This window comes from Humulus lupulus, chromosome 5, assembly GCF_963169125.1.
Source record: "Humulus lupulus chromosome 5, drHumLupu1.1, whole genome shotgun sequence".
In the NCBI taxonomy this organism is placed as follows: domain Eukaryota; kingdom Viridiplantae; phylum Streptophyta; class Magnoliopsida; order Rosales; family Cannabaceae; genus Humulus; species Humulus lupulus.
In genome coordinates, this window is record NC_084797.1 from 140,638,055 (window position 1) to 140,654,764 (window position 16,710).

At 42.5% G+C, this 16,710-nt stretch overlaps 1 protein-coding gene across 1 annotated transcript; it reads left to right on the forward strand.

The window, feature by feature from the left end:
• The first annotated feature begins 7,766 nt into the window (after window positions 1-7,766).
• Window positions 7,767-8,197, forward strand: LOC133779534 (uncharacterized). The gene is made up of 2 exons (XM_062219487.1): window positions 7,767-7,972; window positions 8,029-8,197. The coding sequence occupies exons 1-2, from the start codon at window positions 7,767-7,769 to the stop codon at window positions 8,195-8,197; spliced, it is 375 nt and encodes a 124-aa protein (XP_062075471.1).
• Window positions 8,198-16,710: the final 8,513 nt, after the last annotated feature.

The window sequence follows — 16,710 nt, forward strand, 5'->3', positions numbered from 1 at the left end:
AAGACTGCCTCCAAAAAAGATTTACCCGACTTGAGGGAGAAACTTAACTAGAAAGGGTCCGAGGTAAAAACCACATCCCCTGTAGCCTCCAAAAGAGCTTCACCTGACTTGAGATATAAAAACCACACCCCATGTAGATCCCTTGATGGACATAGCCAAAGAAAGGGTTCACCTTAAGAACCCACGAGACTCCTTAAACAAAAAGATAAGGGAATTAGACGTCGAAATGCAAAGCCTTCAAAGCAAGATTATCACTGCACCATGGGGGCACAGAGATGACAAAGAGTTCGACCACAAGTCGCTCTTTGCAAGGGAGGTCCAGGTTGACAAAGTTCCCACAAACTTCGAAGAGCCTCACATGACTCCGTATGGGGGCACTATGGACCCAAAGTGTCACTTAGATTCCTTCAATGACTTGATGAAGTTAAGGGGAGTCAACAGTAGAGCAAGGTGCCATTGCTTTGTCATAACACTCAAAGGAGCTGCGTATAAGTGGTTCAAGAGGTTAAGGCCAGAAATAATCAAGTCGTGGCAACAGTTCTCTGGTGAATTTCTTCAGAAACACCATGCGGTCCATGATTATACTATGTCGAGCACTAGCCTCGCTAATATAAAACAAGGCGAGAGTGAAAGCCTGAAGAGTTATATCCATAGATTCAATATGGAAATAACTAAGCTAGGAAGTTCAACTAAACCAGAGCTTAAGATGGCTATCATAACCAGAGTTTGTCCAGGAAGCAAGTTATGGGAGAACATGCTCAAGAGGGAGGTTACAAACCTAGACGACTTCTTCAAAAGAGCAAAGAAGTATATACGTGTGAAAGAGGGCCACGAGAAAGTGCATGCTGGGGAGAGAAAACCTTCCTCCAATCTCCCTTCTACCAATACGTTTGAAGACTCCGCGTAGAAGGGGTCATTGTGATAGAAAAGTCGCAGATCAAGTTGAAAGTTGGAAGAGGTCTACAAGAAGACTTCAAGAAGAAGCTAGTAGGATTCATCAAGGATAACCTTCGATAAGAATCCCTTTATGTGTGTCGCTTAGGATCCAAAGAGGTCACGTAGTTGACTCTAGGATGTATTCTAACAATGAAATTGTGCTTACCCTTGCACGTTTCCTGCTATTACTAATATTAAGCACCTAACTTATATGTTACATATCTCATATCCAAGGACACTTATATGATGCACATACTGCCATTGTCGATTTGAATTGTCAAAGCGCATCGAAAAGAATGAAAAACAAAGTGCTTGGCAAGATAGATCCCATCAACCACTTTGGAGGTATTATGCCCAGCTTCAACAGGCACCTAGCCATGTGCAAAATAGGTGCCTAGCCTTGTAAGCCTCATCAGGCACCTAGCCATATGCAAAATAGGTGCCCAGCCTTGTGAGCCTCAACATGCACCTAGCCATATGCAAGATAGGTGCCCAGCCTTGCGAGCCTCAATAGGCACCTAGCCATGTGCAAAATAGGTGCTTGGCCTTGCGAGCCTCAACAAGCACCTAGCCATGTGAAAAATAGGTGCCCTGCCTCACGAGCCTCAACAGACACCTAGCCATGTGCAAAATAGGTGCCTAGCCTCGCGAGTCTCAATAGGCGCCTGGCCATGTGCAAAACAGGTGCCTGGTCTAGTGAGATATATATATATAAAAATACTTACACATGAATAAATATGTTCATGAGTGGTGAACCTTATAAGATACCATTTGAATCTATAAGGACTAGCTACCCTTATAGAAGCTAAGAAAGTCAAAAGGTCCCTAAAAAATGACTTCCTCACAAACACACCCACCCTATAAAGGGATCGCGTTGTAGAATACAAAAGGGGAGCTCAAAGAGATCCCTATGTCTAGATCAACCAAGTCTCCTAACCCATGGAAAAAGGGGCCTAAAGGAGGTCTTTGCAAAAAAACTCCCTCGCAATCAATAAAAGGGCCTTGAAAATGGGCGCTTGCGAGACTTCTCAAGTACCATCTCTCTATAAGGGTCCCAACCCAAGGGAAGATCACATCAAGGACCAAAAAGGGTCCTTATAATAATCCTAGGTCAGCCAAGGTCACCAGCCCAAAAAGGGTCTCAAAGAAGACGCTTACAAAAAATGTCTCGAAGAAGACGCTTGCAAAAAGGGTCTCGAAGAAGACGCTTGCAAAAAGGGTCTCGAAGAAGACGTTTGTAAAAATAGTACTATGAATAATAACAAGAAGGACGATTCTCGAACAAAAATAAAAATTCAAAAGAGCGAGCATGACGAATATAGAAAAAAAGGATGGGAGATACCCAAAGGGTCAACACATTCTTAAAATAAACCAATGTGCATACATAAGAGGAGCTCAAATGCTCCTTCGATAAGCATGAAGAACAAACAAGACACCAAGTGTGTTTCTTCAATGAACAAGTATTGGTAGACTTCGCGGTCAAGTCGAACTGCTGCTCTGATAGTGAAGAAGAAGCCAACAAGACGAAAAGACCACAAGAAAGGATTGCCAAAGCACTCTCCACTATAAAATCTTACAAGCATTGGATACGTACACATCACCCAGGGCAACATCTTAGGAGCACTGCATGAGGGCTCATCTTGTCTAAACGATACTTCTTGGCCCCTCTGGGTAGTGTGCCTCAGGCCCCTTCATGCAGCCTGATGTTTTATACACCAATGACACCCGTGGGATTTGTAAAAAGGAATGGCATTAGTTAAACTTCAAAGTAGTCTTGAGGATCACCATTTATGAAGTATGTTTTTCCATATCTCATAAACAAAGAAACACACTTGTACTTTACATGTCATAAAAATGGCACAAAAAGAGTCTACGAGAACGCCTAAAGGCCTACTTATAGACTGGGGGGCAAGTGTGGATGCCAAAATTCTACACCCAATAAAGACTGCAACACATGTGCAAATCTCCTAGATAATCAAGTGTGAATATGGTAAATTATCCCTTAAAGTACCTATCGATGAAGGAGCAAGGCCATAGAAGAAAAGGGTATCGCGTAGCGAGGCCTGCGTGTTCGAACCCTCGAAATAGCCAAGTGCGCAAGATCCTTATGGAGGAGAACCTCGATAGAGAAACCCAACTTGCCTTAGGCATAAGGCCTCAGCAAAAGATTCCCGCCTGGGGAAGAGGGCCTCGCATAGTGAGGCCCTATATGTCCAAATGTCCCATATGCGAAGCCACGACCTATGAGTGCCTCGCACAAGGGCCTCGCTATGTGAGAGCCCCTCTATGCGAGGTGCCTCGCCCTAGTGAGTGTTGCGCTAAAATGGACACCAGCAACCTAATGAGTATACACCCAAAATCTCGAGTGTTGCGCTAAGATGGATGCCTCGCGACCCCTCATCGGCTAGCGCCTCGCGAGACCCATAATCTTGTGCCAAACAGTTGTGCCTCATGAGACCCTCGTCTCGTGCCTCGCACTCCAAGCAATTGCACCTCGTGAGACCCTCGTCTCGCACCTCATGAGACCCTTGTCTCATGCCTCGCGAACCAAAAAACTACACCTCGTGAGATCCTTGTCTCGCACCAAGCAGCAGTGCCTCGCGAGACCATTGTCTAGTGCCATACACACTGCCTCTCGTTACCATCAACTCATGCCTTGCGACACCCTTATCTCATGCCATGCAGCCTCACTACATGTGAAGATACATGCTTCGCTGACGAGGCTATGCCTTGCTTTCCATGGTAGGTGTCACTAGCGGAGCACATCTCCCATACATATGTCTACCTCCTCCTTCGAACTTTTGTTTCAAGGAAACCCTCTCTACCTTAGAGAAGAACCCATTAGCTTTCCAACGCTTAGAAAATTACAAGGAAACTTGGAGAAAATATGTATCTTTGAAATGTTAGAAGGACCATCCAATATGAAGCACGCGTATGGGTATGAGATGTACGACCCTGAGGAGGACAAAAGCATGACCCTGACATCCGTATTCGACAAGTAGTGGTGGTACGAACTCGTATGAAGAATGGAGGCACCACCTGAGCACCCTTGACCATATACCAGTGCTGACACCACGACCCTCTGCACCACTATTCTAACAATGTACCTACGTACATTCTTGTCCACTGAGACCACCATGTATCAGGGGTCATTAGAGCCCAGCTATAAATAAACCTCCACCCCTCACACTAAGGGGTTGGAAAATTCATTGTATACAGAGACAGTGAAGCAATATACCAGATTTCCTCCATTGTTGTTCTGCATCATTCTTTCTTAAGTTTTTCCTAAGTTCTATCTACGCAGTTTTTGTAACAAGCTTTGAGTTTTCCATCCTTATATCGTTGATGAGTTCTTGCCGTCAACAATTATGATTTGAATTCATTTGATTCATACTATGATATGTATGGATAATGATATGCATTGGATTGTTCTTGATACATGTTTGTTAAATATGTATGGACTGTTATGAGCATAATTGTGATTATGTCTTGATGCATATGATGATATATGCATGTATAGAGTACTTGAATGTGCTTGTGAGTGCTGTGGATTTCCTTGGGTAATTGGACTTGAGAGACTGTCAAAGAGGACAATATTATTACTACATGCTTGCAAACACATGTGGATTAAGTTGGGTGTATAGACTCAAGGGGCTCTTGCAAGGGCATTATTGTTGTATTATGGTGTGATGCATATGTTGTGTTGCTATACATTGAGATATGCATTATGATTTTGATGATATGATGCTATGCATTTTGAATGTGTTGATATTAATGTGCTTTTAGATTGATTATGCTTAGGCTTGAGGGTTGTGTCCTATATAGCTCTTCTTGTTGGGCCTTGCTCATAAGTGCTTTGTATATAGGTAAGGATATAGGCATGCAATGAGTTGGAGAGTTGCGGTGGTGTGAGTACATGTTAGGGACAATGTGACTATGGATCAAGCCATTGGATGTATTATGTTTTGGTTAATCAAGTATTTTTTTGTAAAATAACTTATGAGATTTCAGAGTCTCTATTTTCTTTTGAACAACGCTCTTTTGAATAGTAATTTTTTGTCTTTTAAATCAAGTAAAAGTACCTTTTTGGTCTTTTGGTTTAAACTCAGTATTTTTATGTCATGTATGTAACTCCTCGGAATGTTGGGGTGTTTCAGATATGATCTTAGGTATGGATTGGTTGGCTAATTATGGGGCAACCATAGATTGCAAAAGGAGGATGGTGACTTTTGAGTTGGAGGGAGGGGACCCATTTGTATTTGTAGGTGATGTGAATGGGCCTTACATGCCTATGATCTCGACACTGAAGGCTAGAGCCCTATTGGAAGGAGGTTGCATAGGATTCCTAGCTAGTGTGGTGGATACCACTAAGGCTGTACTAGTCGGACCATAAGACACTAGACTTGTCTGTGAGTTTCTAGATATATTTCTGAAGGATTTACCGAGATTTTCGTCGCAACAAGAGATTGAGTTGGCACTAGGTACAAAACCAATATTCAGGGTACTATACAGAATGGCACCAGTGGAATAAAAAGAATTGAAGGTACTATTACAAGAGTTACTTTATTTGAGGTTCATTAGACCTAGTTTCTCTCCTGGGGTGCACCAGTGTTGTTTGTGATAAAGAAGGTTGAGATGTTGAGGATGCGTATTAACTACTAGGAACCGAATAAAATAACATCAAGAACAAGTATCCACTGCCAAGGATTGACAACTTGTTTCACCAATTGCAGGGTAAGGTAGTGTTTTCGAAGATTGATCTTTGATCTAGTTATCACCACCTAAGGATCAAAGAGGAGGATTTTTCGAAGACAACCATTCGCACGAGGTACGTGCATTATGAGGTTTTGGTTATGTCCTTTGGTCTAACCAATGCCCCAACAACGTTATGGATCTAATGAAAAAGGTGTTCAAGGACTATCTAGACAGGTTTGCGATTGTGTTCATTGATGACATTCTGATGTACTCTCAATCAGAGACAGCACATAAGCAACAACTTCGTTTGGTATTACAGAGGATGAGGGGACACATGTTATATGGCAAGTTCAAGAAGTGTGAGTTATGATTGCCTCAAGTGATGTTTTTTGGTCATATTATTAGTAAGGATGGGATTGTGGAGGATCCGACCAAGATAGAGGCAGGGAGAGATTGGCTAAGGCCAAGGAGTGCTTCACATATTAGAATTTCTAGGTTTGACGGGATACTATCAACATTTTGTTGAAGAATTCTCAAGGATTGCAACACCTTTGACTGAATTGACATGCAAGAATTTGTAGTTTATTTGGTTTGATAGGTGTGAGAACAACTTTCAAGAGTTAAAGCGTCGATTGATTACTAAATCAGTGCTTAGTCTTCCTTCACATAAGGAAACGTTTGTGGTTTATTGTGATGCTTCGAGGAAAGGGTTAGGCTGTGTTCTGATGGAGGGTGGTAAAGTAATTTCTTATGCCTCAAGATAGTTGAAGGAGTATGATCAACGATACCCTACTCATGACCTAGAATTGATGGCATTGGTAATCGCACTGAAGGTATGGCAGCATTATCTGTATGGGGAGAAGTGTGAAATTTACGTTGATCATAAAAGTTTGAAGTACTTTTTCACACAGAAGGATCTGAATATGAGACAGAGACGTTGGTTAGAATTGGTGAAGGATTATGATTGTGAGATTCTCTATCATCCAGGGAAAGACAATGTGGTAGTAGATGCTTTGAGTCGGAGAGGTCCGAGAAAATTATTTAGTTCGAAGCAAATATGAAGGGAGTTGGCAAAAGATATGACCGGAGCGAGAATAGAGTTGGTGGTGGGTCAGTTAGCCAACATTACACTACATTCTACACTCATGGAGAGGATAAAGGAAGGTCAGATGGGTGACTCCCAATTGATGAAGCACAAAGAAGATGTTCTAGCTAGAGTGGTTAAGGACCTTACAATATCTGAGATGGGTATACTGAGAAACAAGGATCAGATTTGTGTTCCGATAAATGTTGATATTAGGTGGGAGATTATGGATGAGTCTCATACTACTCCATAATCATAGCATCCAGGCACCACAAAGATATATCAGGGTTTGAAATCTTTGTATTGGTTGCCAAGAATGAAAAAGGATGTGATTGAATATGTGCCGAAGTGCTTGACTTGTCAGCAAGTGAAAGTTGAACACCAGAGGCCAGTAGGGTTACTACAGTTGTTAGGTATCCCTGAGTGAAAATGGGAGGACATTACCATGGATTTTGTATTTGGGTTGCCTAGGATAGTGGGTCAACATGATTCAATATGGGTGATCGTGGATCGATATACCATGTCAGCTCACTTCTTGCATGTGAGAACAAATTTTATCGTGGATCCATATGCTGAGTTATATGTGAGAGATTGTATGTCTCCATGGAACTTCAAAGTTTATAGTGTCGGACCGAGATCACACTTTTACTTCCAAGTTTTGGGGACGCCTGCAGAGGGCCATGGGTATGCATTTGAAGTTCAACACCGCTTCCATCCTCAAACAGATGGACAGTCTGATAGGACAATTCAGGTGTTGGAGGACATGCTTCGGGCATGTGTATTAGATTTTGAAGGGTCTTGGAGTAAATATCTTCCTTTGAGTGAGTTTACCTACAACAACAGTTATCATTTAATGATCATAGTAACTCCAATTGAGATGTTGTATGGTAGGAAGTGTAGATCATCCATTCATTAGGATGAAATGGATGAGAGGAAGTATTTGGGTCCTGAAGCAGTCTAGAGAACTAGTGAGTCCATTGAGAAGATTAGAGCTCGAATGCTTGCCTCACAGAGTAAACAGAAAAGCTACGTTGATCATAAGCATAGAAACATGGAGTTCCAAGTAAGGGACTACGTTTTTCTCCAAGTTTCATCATTGAAAGGATTAAAACAGTTTGGGAAGAAGGGCAAGTTGAGCCCTATGTTTGTGGGACCTTTTTTGATCCTAGAGACTATTGGACATGTAGCTTATAGATTGGCTTTTCCCCCATCCCTGTCAGGATTTCATGATGTATTCCATGTATCGACGCTTCAGAAGTATGTATCGGATACGACACATGTACTGATTTATGAGAATCTGGTGTTATAATCAGATTATCCTACGAAGAGCAACCGGTTCACATATTTGATAAGAAGGACAAAGTCTTGAGGAACAAAACTATTCCATTAGTTAAAGTGCTATGGAGGAACAACAAAGTGGAAGAAGCGACTTGGGAATTAGAGTTGGATATGCGAGAAAACTATCCAGAGTTGTTCAGGTAAATTTCGAGGACAAAATTTCTAGTAGGAAAGGATAATTATAGCGTCCTGAAACTTCTAGTAGAATTAAGTGCTTTGATTAGCGTGCCGAGATGACACATGGGGTAATTATGTGTTAATTAATTGATTTATGTGATTACATTATTGAGTATGCATGAATATGTGCATTAAATGTGTTTAAAGACCTGCTTTTGTTAAAAATGGGCCTTTTCGTAATTTTGACCTATTAAATGTTTAATTGTAATTTTTATGTGTTATGTGCTTGAGACCACACTTTTATGTGGATATTCGGGATATTCGACATGAGTCGGTCCTTTCGAGCAATTTAGCAGAAAAGTCACAGCGGGGATAAATATTCGGCTTGGGGTGAGCCAAGGGGTATTTTGGTAATTTCGCATATTTTGGTAAATGATATTTATCTAGACTTGACCCGCATGTCGTCCACATAGACCTCCTCCATGTTTCAGCCCAACTGGTTCTTGAACATCCTTTTAACCAGCCTCTGGTAGGTGGGACCAACATTCTTCAGCCCGAAAGGCATCACGATGTAATAGTAGACACCCTTATTGGTCTGAAAACTAGTATGCTCCTGGTCTGCGACATGCATGGATATCTGGTTATATCCCTAGTATGCGTCCATGAATGACAACAACTCGTAGCCAGAGGTGGCATTGACCATCTGATATATCTTGGGAAGCGAAAAGAAATCTTTCAGACAAGCTTTGTTGAGGTATGAGAAATCAATGCATGTCCTCCATGTGCCATTTGGCTTTGGCACAAGAACATGGTTAGATAGCCACCTGGGTATTGGGCTTCTCGGATGAATTCGTTGGTGAGGAGCTTATCTACCTTAGCCTTGAGAGCCTCTTTCCGAGTGTGATCATACGTTCTTTGCTTCTGCTGGACAGGAGCAAAGTGAGGATCAACATTCAAGGCATGGCATATGATGTTCGTATCAATGCCGGTCATATTAGAATGCGACCATGCAAACACATCTTGGTTTTCTCAGAGGAAGTCCACCACTACCGTTTGGACTTCTGTCTTCAAACTTCCCCCAACTTTTATTTTTCTATCGGGGGTGGAGGTATCAAGAACTACCTCCTCTACCTCCTCTATTGGTTCAATGGCCCTCTCCTCTTGAACCCTCGTGTCCAACTCACCATGCCCAGTCTCCTGGACTGCCTATACCTCCAAAGCCTCAAACTGCTCGGGGACTGCTGTCTCCGCCATCATGACATGGGTCTTGAGAGACACATTGGAACAATGTCTCCCTTCTTTCTAGTCTTTGCGAACGGTACCAATCCTCGCCTCTGTGGGGAATTTCATGCATAGGTGGTGGATGGAAGTGACGGCTCCAAACTCTACTAGGCAAGCCGTCCCAGGATGGCGTTATATGCCGAGGAGCAATCCACCACCATAAAGGTGTAGTATTTGAAGGCCTAGCAAGGGACTTCTCCAAGTGTTACAGGAAGCTTTATTTGCCCCCATCAAGATGTGGGCTTCTTCCGAGAATCCTTAAAGGGTCGAGGTGCATGAGGAAAAATCTACGGTGGTCAACCCTATTTTCTCAAAGGCTGATCTAAACAGGATGTTCACCGAACTCCCGTTATCCAGCAGAATCTGTGCCACCATTTTGTTGGAGATTTGGCTCTCAATTACCAATGGGTCATGGTGGGGGAAGTGTATTCTTTGAACATTGTCTTCGGAGAACTTTATGACTTGGTCAGTCATTCGAGGCATTTGGGCAAGCAACTAAGCCCACTGGTGGCACGGGCACTCCATCCGTGGGGAGTTGGGCCTGGCGCGCTCCACTCTTAGCATATTGGTGGAGATGTCCCAACTTGATGAGGTTTTTGATCTCATCCTTGTGCTGGCGGTACTAATTAGTGTGGTGCTCTATGTCATTGTGAAAACGACAAAACTTGCCTGGGTCTCGTCTTTCCCTGTCCCTTCAAATGGGTTGTGGCTTTCGATAGTGAACATGTTGTTCTATGGCCACAAAGATGTTCTCTCAGGAGTCCACTAAGTCAGTGTACTTGGAGTACTACAAGACATACTTCTCACCAGAGCTAGCTCCTTGCTCTGTCAGTGAGTTTCCATTTCCCGTGGGCTTCCGGCCTTTACCTTTGCCCCCACGTCTACTGCCCTTGGGGGTTCGGTTGGGTGTAGTAGACTGGGACAGAGCGGCAACTCCATCAATGAATGCAGGTTGAAAAACACTGTATTCATTGGGCGCTGCTCCATATCCTATCGAGGAAACGCTAAAACCAAGAGTTGGCACGACACTAAAACCTGCGGGCGGGACGCTCAAGTTAGGCTGGACTCCTCCCAAGCCTAGTTGGATGGGAGGAAAATGGGAATATTGGATTCCCGAAGCCACGGGGCCAGATGTGGTCGAAGAAGGAAAGGTAACGAGTCCTCTTAATGCTCCAATCTAGGCATCCTCCCAATTGATATACTCTTGCGCCCAACGAATGAAGTCGTCAAGTCTTCAACATCCTCTCAGCTGGAGGTCATCCCAATGCGGGGACCCCACGCGGATGCCAACCTGCAAGGCTAGCAACTGCTAGCTGTCATCAACCCTCTTGGTTCTCGCCACCTCCTCCTTGAAGCATTTGATGTATGCCTTGAGGGTCTCAAAGGGCCCTTATTTAATGTTGGCCAAAGCATTGACCTCAAAGCTCACCTTCTAAGCTCCTATGAATTGACTTCGGAAGGCAGATGATAACTGATGCCAAGAGTGAATGGATCCTTGTCGATGCTTCTTGAACCATTCATCTGTTAGTCCCGTTAGAGTGATCGGGAACACGTGACACTTAGCGTCATCAGAGACGCAATGTACCAACATCAACCTGCTGAACTTAGAAAGGTGGTCAGTGGGATCCCAGCTGCCATCATAAGGGGGGGTGGTCGGCATCTTGAAACCATGTAGCAAGGGGGCTTCCATAATGTGGGGAGCACATGGCTCCACTTCTTCATCATCCGAGTCTGAGTCATGGCCTTGCCGTCTGGCCATTCTTAGCATGATCTTCTTTAGGCTCTCTAACTCTGCACAGAGCAGATCTCGATCTCTATTGATGCTCTACGCTAGGCTATCTTTTCTTCAAGCGTTGAGGTTGTCCCGTAGGTATGATAGACCTTTCCTGGTGGATTCATGTCCATTGGCCTTATTACATCTTCGGGCATTAAGGTTGTCCCGCAAGTCAGCTTGACCCCGGGACGTGTCGTTATCCTCGAGACGAGCCACCTTGGTTTCTCCGTCGGACTCAATATTCTCATCATTTACTGAGATATTGATGCCACGTTCTCGGTTCTATGAGATGTTCCTTGGGTGGACCCCCAGACCGTTGTTCCTATGGGGTTGATGAGGTACCGAGGGGACACCACCTCCAGGCCTGGTACGATCCGTATGAGCGTGTTGGGGCAGAACGCCCTGAGCTCCATGGGTGCTAATAGCCTAGCGATGTCCTCGGGCCCCTAGGCCATTACCTTTACCAGCCTTTCGGGAAACCTGGTGGCCCTTGGGGTCTTGACGAGCCCTCTTCTTCTTTGGAGCAGGATTATCGTCAACTTTTCCTTTACCGCAATCCTGTGGTGGTACCGGGGTTCCAACTCTAGCTGGGTGCTTGGTGGGCACCCCAGCCAGTGGATCTCGCACCTCTGCAGCCAGGTGCTTGGGAGGCACTCCAGCTGTATTGATAGGTGGCACTCCAACAAGGTGCGCAAGTGGCACGCCAGTTCGGTGTCTAACTGGTAGATTGTCATTGGGGTCCACTCGCAGCCCCTGGGTTGCAAGAGTGGCCTTCATGGCAAGTACCATCTCCTGTAGGGCGGCGATGCTACCCTCTTAAGCATTGATCTTTTGTTGCTAGGTGGCCACCTGTAATGCCCTAATCTCCAGGGACCATTATGGTGTGCATTTAAACAGTGCTAAACTCGCTAACAGAGTCGTTTGGCCATAATCGTGTAACTAAGTGTGATTAGCAGTTTAGGGTTAAAAAAATTTGTTAAGATACAACATTTCACTAAAACATTTACCATATACATTGGGATCCCAAAAATATAATTTAAAGGTTAATTACAACAAAATATTTACAACCAGCCGACCTAAGCGGCAAAATAGGGTTTAACCCTAGTTCCTCTATAAACACTCTGTCGTGGCAGTCGAGCAGCCGCATATGTACACATTGTCACCTAAGCTCTCCAACTCAAGGATGGTCTAGCTTTCTTTTGCCTTCACCTACACCACATAGCACCCGTGAGCCAAAGCCCAGCAAGAAAACTCAATATGATCATGAATAGTAATAACATGTTACTAAATCATAATGTGCATGCCTAGCAATAATAGCCCTATTCATGCATGCAAATAGGTTCAGATAGTGATGGGGGATCCTGCCCTCCTGAATGGATGACTATCAAGTCAATCCTAATCAGATGAGTGATTTAACACTTTAAGGTTCTATTAACCATGATGGAGTGTGTAGCCCTAATCAGATGAGTGACAGAGGAGTAAGTCACTAACATGGGTTCTGTACCCTCAGATGAGTGACTGATGAGCAAGTCACTAACTAAAACCAGATGAGTGACTGATGAGCAAGTCACTAACTTAAACCAGATGAGTGACTGATGAAGGAGTCACGACAGAGGCTCAGCACCCATAGCCATGTGACGATGCAGTCACGTGGGCCTTCTGTCCATGGCTCTAAGTGACTAGCCATAGGCTAGACAAACGCTTTTAGTTTTCATCGAACTTGAGGTCAGTAAGGCATTAATGCTCATGATGAGTCATTCAATGCTGATGTCGATTAGATCTAATCTTTTCGGCTTTGCGTTCATGACGCTTATGTCGCTCTTGACTCATAGGTCAATAACACACGACCAGTGCTCAATACTGTTGTCGAACTTGACTAGTAAGTCACAGCTTCATAGTTAATACTGACACCATTGCCGATTTCTGACTCATGGGTCAATTCCATTCACAAGTAAGCAATGCAATCAGGTATATATCATATGTAAAATATCCAAATGTAGGGCATTCAACATGCTTACTTAACAATTGCTAGCATAATTATGGTCATGCACAAACACTGAGACTCAAGCTTCGATCAATCTCATATTAAACATTCATGGCATGCCCTAATCACATGTTTCTCATGCATCACATTCTGGGTGAAGTTTTCTTACCTCTGGTTCGAGCGAGAAATAAAAATTGAACGACCCTTGAGAACGATCAATCCTTTAATCCCTTAGTGGTCACCTAGTCATAACCAAATATAACCTCCATTAAAGAAAATCAATATTAATAGGTTCTTGACCTAAACCTCACTCCCGGGACCATGAATTGTACCCAAACGGTGAGTAGATTTGATCCCAAGCCTTAGGAATTGAAACCCCGAGCCAAAATCCCTCAAAAGCTCCCAAAATATGCATCAGGAAAAATAGGGCAGCGCTACAGTGCTGCCCCCTAGCGCCCCAGCGCTACAGGCAGGGAAGTTTTGCCCTGTCTAGCGCTGTAGCGCCACCCTTTGGGCGTTGTAACACTAGGGCCAGGCAGAACTGCCCTGGTTCTTCCCTCCTTAGATTCCTCCATTTCAAACCTTAAAAAGAAGCTTCCAAACTCCATCCAAACCCCCAATTGAACCCAAAACCCATCTACACTTGATCTAGGCATCATAACCTATCCAAACTTTGCCAAAAACCCCATTGAATTCTGAACTTTCAAACCAAAAACCCAACTGAAACTCAATAAGAAAACAGAGCAAGAAACCAGAGATTCTATGGTTAAAAACTTACCTCAAGCTCAGAATTACACCCTCTTCAATGGTAGGACATAACCCAAAACCCTCAAGGCTTGGTTCCCTAGCTTGGTTCCTTAAAAAGAGCTTCAAAAATCAAAGAGAAAAGAGGAGAAGAAGATGAACGGGAGAGGAAGATGAAGTGCTTTGTTTTGCTTAACTTTCCACAGCCTTCTAATGGCTAAATATAACCTAAGGTGAAAAGACTCAAATTCCCCAAGCCTATTTAAAACCCTTAACATCCACCAAGGGCAAAATTTTCCTTTTCTGCCTATCTCGTTAATCATAATTAACACCCTCCAATTCCCATTACTTCCAATATTCTCAAAGATCGAAACTAACCTCGTTATGACTACACCGATAACTTGCATTCAAAGATCGTCTCATGCCGAATGGCTCGAACAAATCCACATATAATGTGGTCTTATTCACAATTCACCAACATGCATGAAAATACACAATTACGCCCTCAACGGGCCAAATTACCAAATTCCCTTATAATTAAAAATGGACCCATATGCATGCATTTATCATCATATTATAATATAATTCACATAAACATGCATATAATCATTTAATTGCATAATATATAAAGTATGGCCCTCCCGGCCTCCTAATCAAGGTCCTAAACCTTATTATGGATTTTGGGGCATTACACCACCTGCTCACGGAGCACCACCACCTCCTGTGTCTCCTACGCATCCATGGGGTTAGGCTATTGTTCCTCATAATACCCCTAGTAGACACCGTCATCTTCGTTGTCATATTTGGCGTCTTCGTCACAGTCCTTCACCATTTCAGGCATGTCCTGAGGTGGTTGCCAATTGGGTTCCCCTCCTTCAACTCCGGTAGGGGGGAGTATGTCATCTGCAACATTTCTTCAAGTAATTACCATGGCTGTAAGTGTTCCGAATGCTTTCTTCAATCTCTCAATGAAAGCACCAAAATTTTGACTGCCTTTTTCGATGTCAACCTTAAAACGAAAGATTAAAGAAATAATTAACAAGAACACAAAATGTTTGTAGGTGGTTCTAGATATAAAAGAGCCCTAGTCCACGAGTCTCTAGTATTAAGAAGATTGTAAGCTAATTGATGCAAGCTCCAATGGTGTATTCTCAGGTAGCGTTTAGATTGCTCTGAGTACAATGCATTTTTCTCTCTAAAGTACCGAACCCTTTACAATGAGATCCCCAGCCTTATTTATAAAGGATGGGGTTATTAATTACTCATCATTTACAATTAATACACACTAGGCTAATTAATGTACATTCTCCCCATTATTGAGGTATTAATACCACTTTAATGCATTGGACTACATTAACTAGAGACCACGGCCCAGGCGACATTCGCGGGGCCCATTGCAGAAAGCTACCTACTTTATGGGGAACATGCCCCTGGAACTATCAGGGCATACCACACGTATTTCCTTGTTAGGCTACGTAGTGGGAGTGTGAATTATCGAGTCTTACAATTGACAACACTATGGACGGATCGCCAAAAAGGTTGTCAGGCGATCCTTTGTCGCTAAAAACCTGCATTAGTTGACACCTGGCTAACCTTCTAGGTCCCAAGGACAAGGTCTTTGGCCTAGAAGATAACTGTTTGCAAAGAAAATAAGGACTGCTGACCAGTTCTCGAGGCATGTCCTCGGAGAGACATCCGTGCCCTACCCTACTCGGATTGCCACGTGTCCCTAGGTGAAAACACGGACAAGGATTATTATTATTATTATTATTATTATGTGATAATAATATACAACAATTATATATAAGAATAGTAGTCTATTCCTGATAGATGGTTAATGAAATTCTCAATTCAATTTTTCTCCTCACACTCTCAAATTAAAATAAAGAAAAATAAGATTTTCTCTCTAGCCTTAAATTCAAAATCTCATGAGTTGAGAACATCTTGTGATTCAGAAAATCAATTATTGTTCTCTATGTGCCCACACACATCTTGAGGTGTAAAGAATGTCTTGGAAGATCGTGGTTTGAGTATTCAAAGCAAGGATAGGAAGATCATTGATTTTTCGAAAAGATTCAAGGATTCTTGATAGGCTACAAGAGGTAGTCATTTAATCTTGGTTTTATACATATATTTATACATATTGTTTGTTGATTAACATATTGCATATTGATGGATCCGCATATAAAAAAGTTTGTGTGAATTTTTTTGTTATATACCTATGTCACCATTCCACAATTTCTGCTGCGCACTAGGACCGTTGCTTACAGATTCATGCCTCTTTTTGGTGTTATCAAAATTCAGCTTTTCCACTTTCACATGTATTAGTTTTAAAATCTGGTACCTTTTGATAATGTGACCCGACATTTGAATAGGTAAAATTCCTTAAAACATTTTTTTAATTAATTTATATTATGCTTGTCTACATAAGAAAATCTAAAAAACTATATACAAATACTTAAATGTAGCAACTTCAGTTAGCAAATAGATAAATACACACACGCATACACATAAACTATCAGGCTATTTTAAATTAGAGTTAAATATAAAATTTGTAAATATTATATACATTATATTTTAACAATAATATAATTAGGTAAAAAAAATAATTGAAAAAAAATTTAAGAAATCATTTATGTGGACACGGTTTTTCGCCAACAGTGTATAAAGAAATAATAAGGTTGATTAGTGCTTAGTAATAAACCGTAACGAAAGATGAAATGAATTCACAAGAACACAAATCTTTTATGTGGTTCA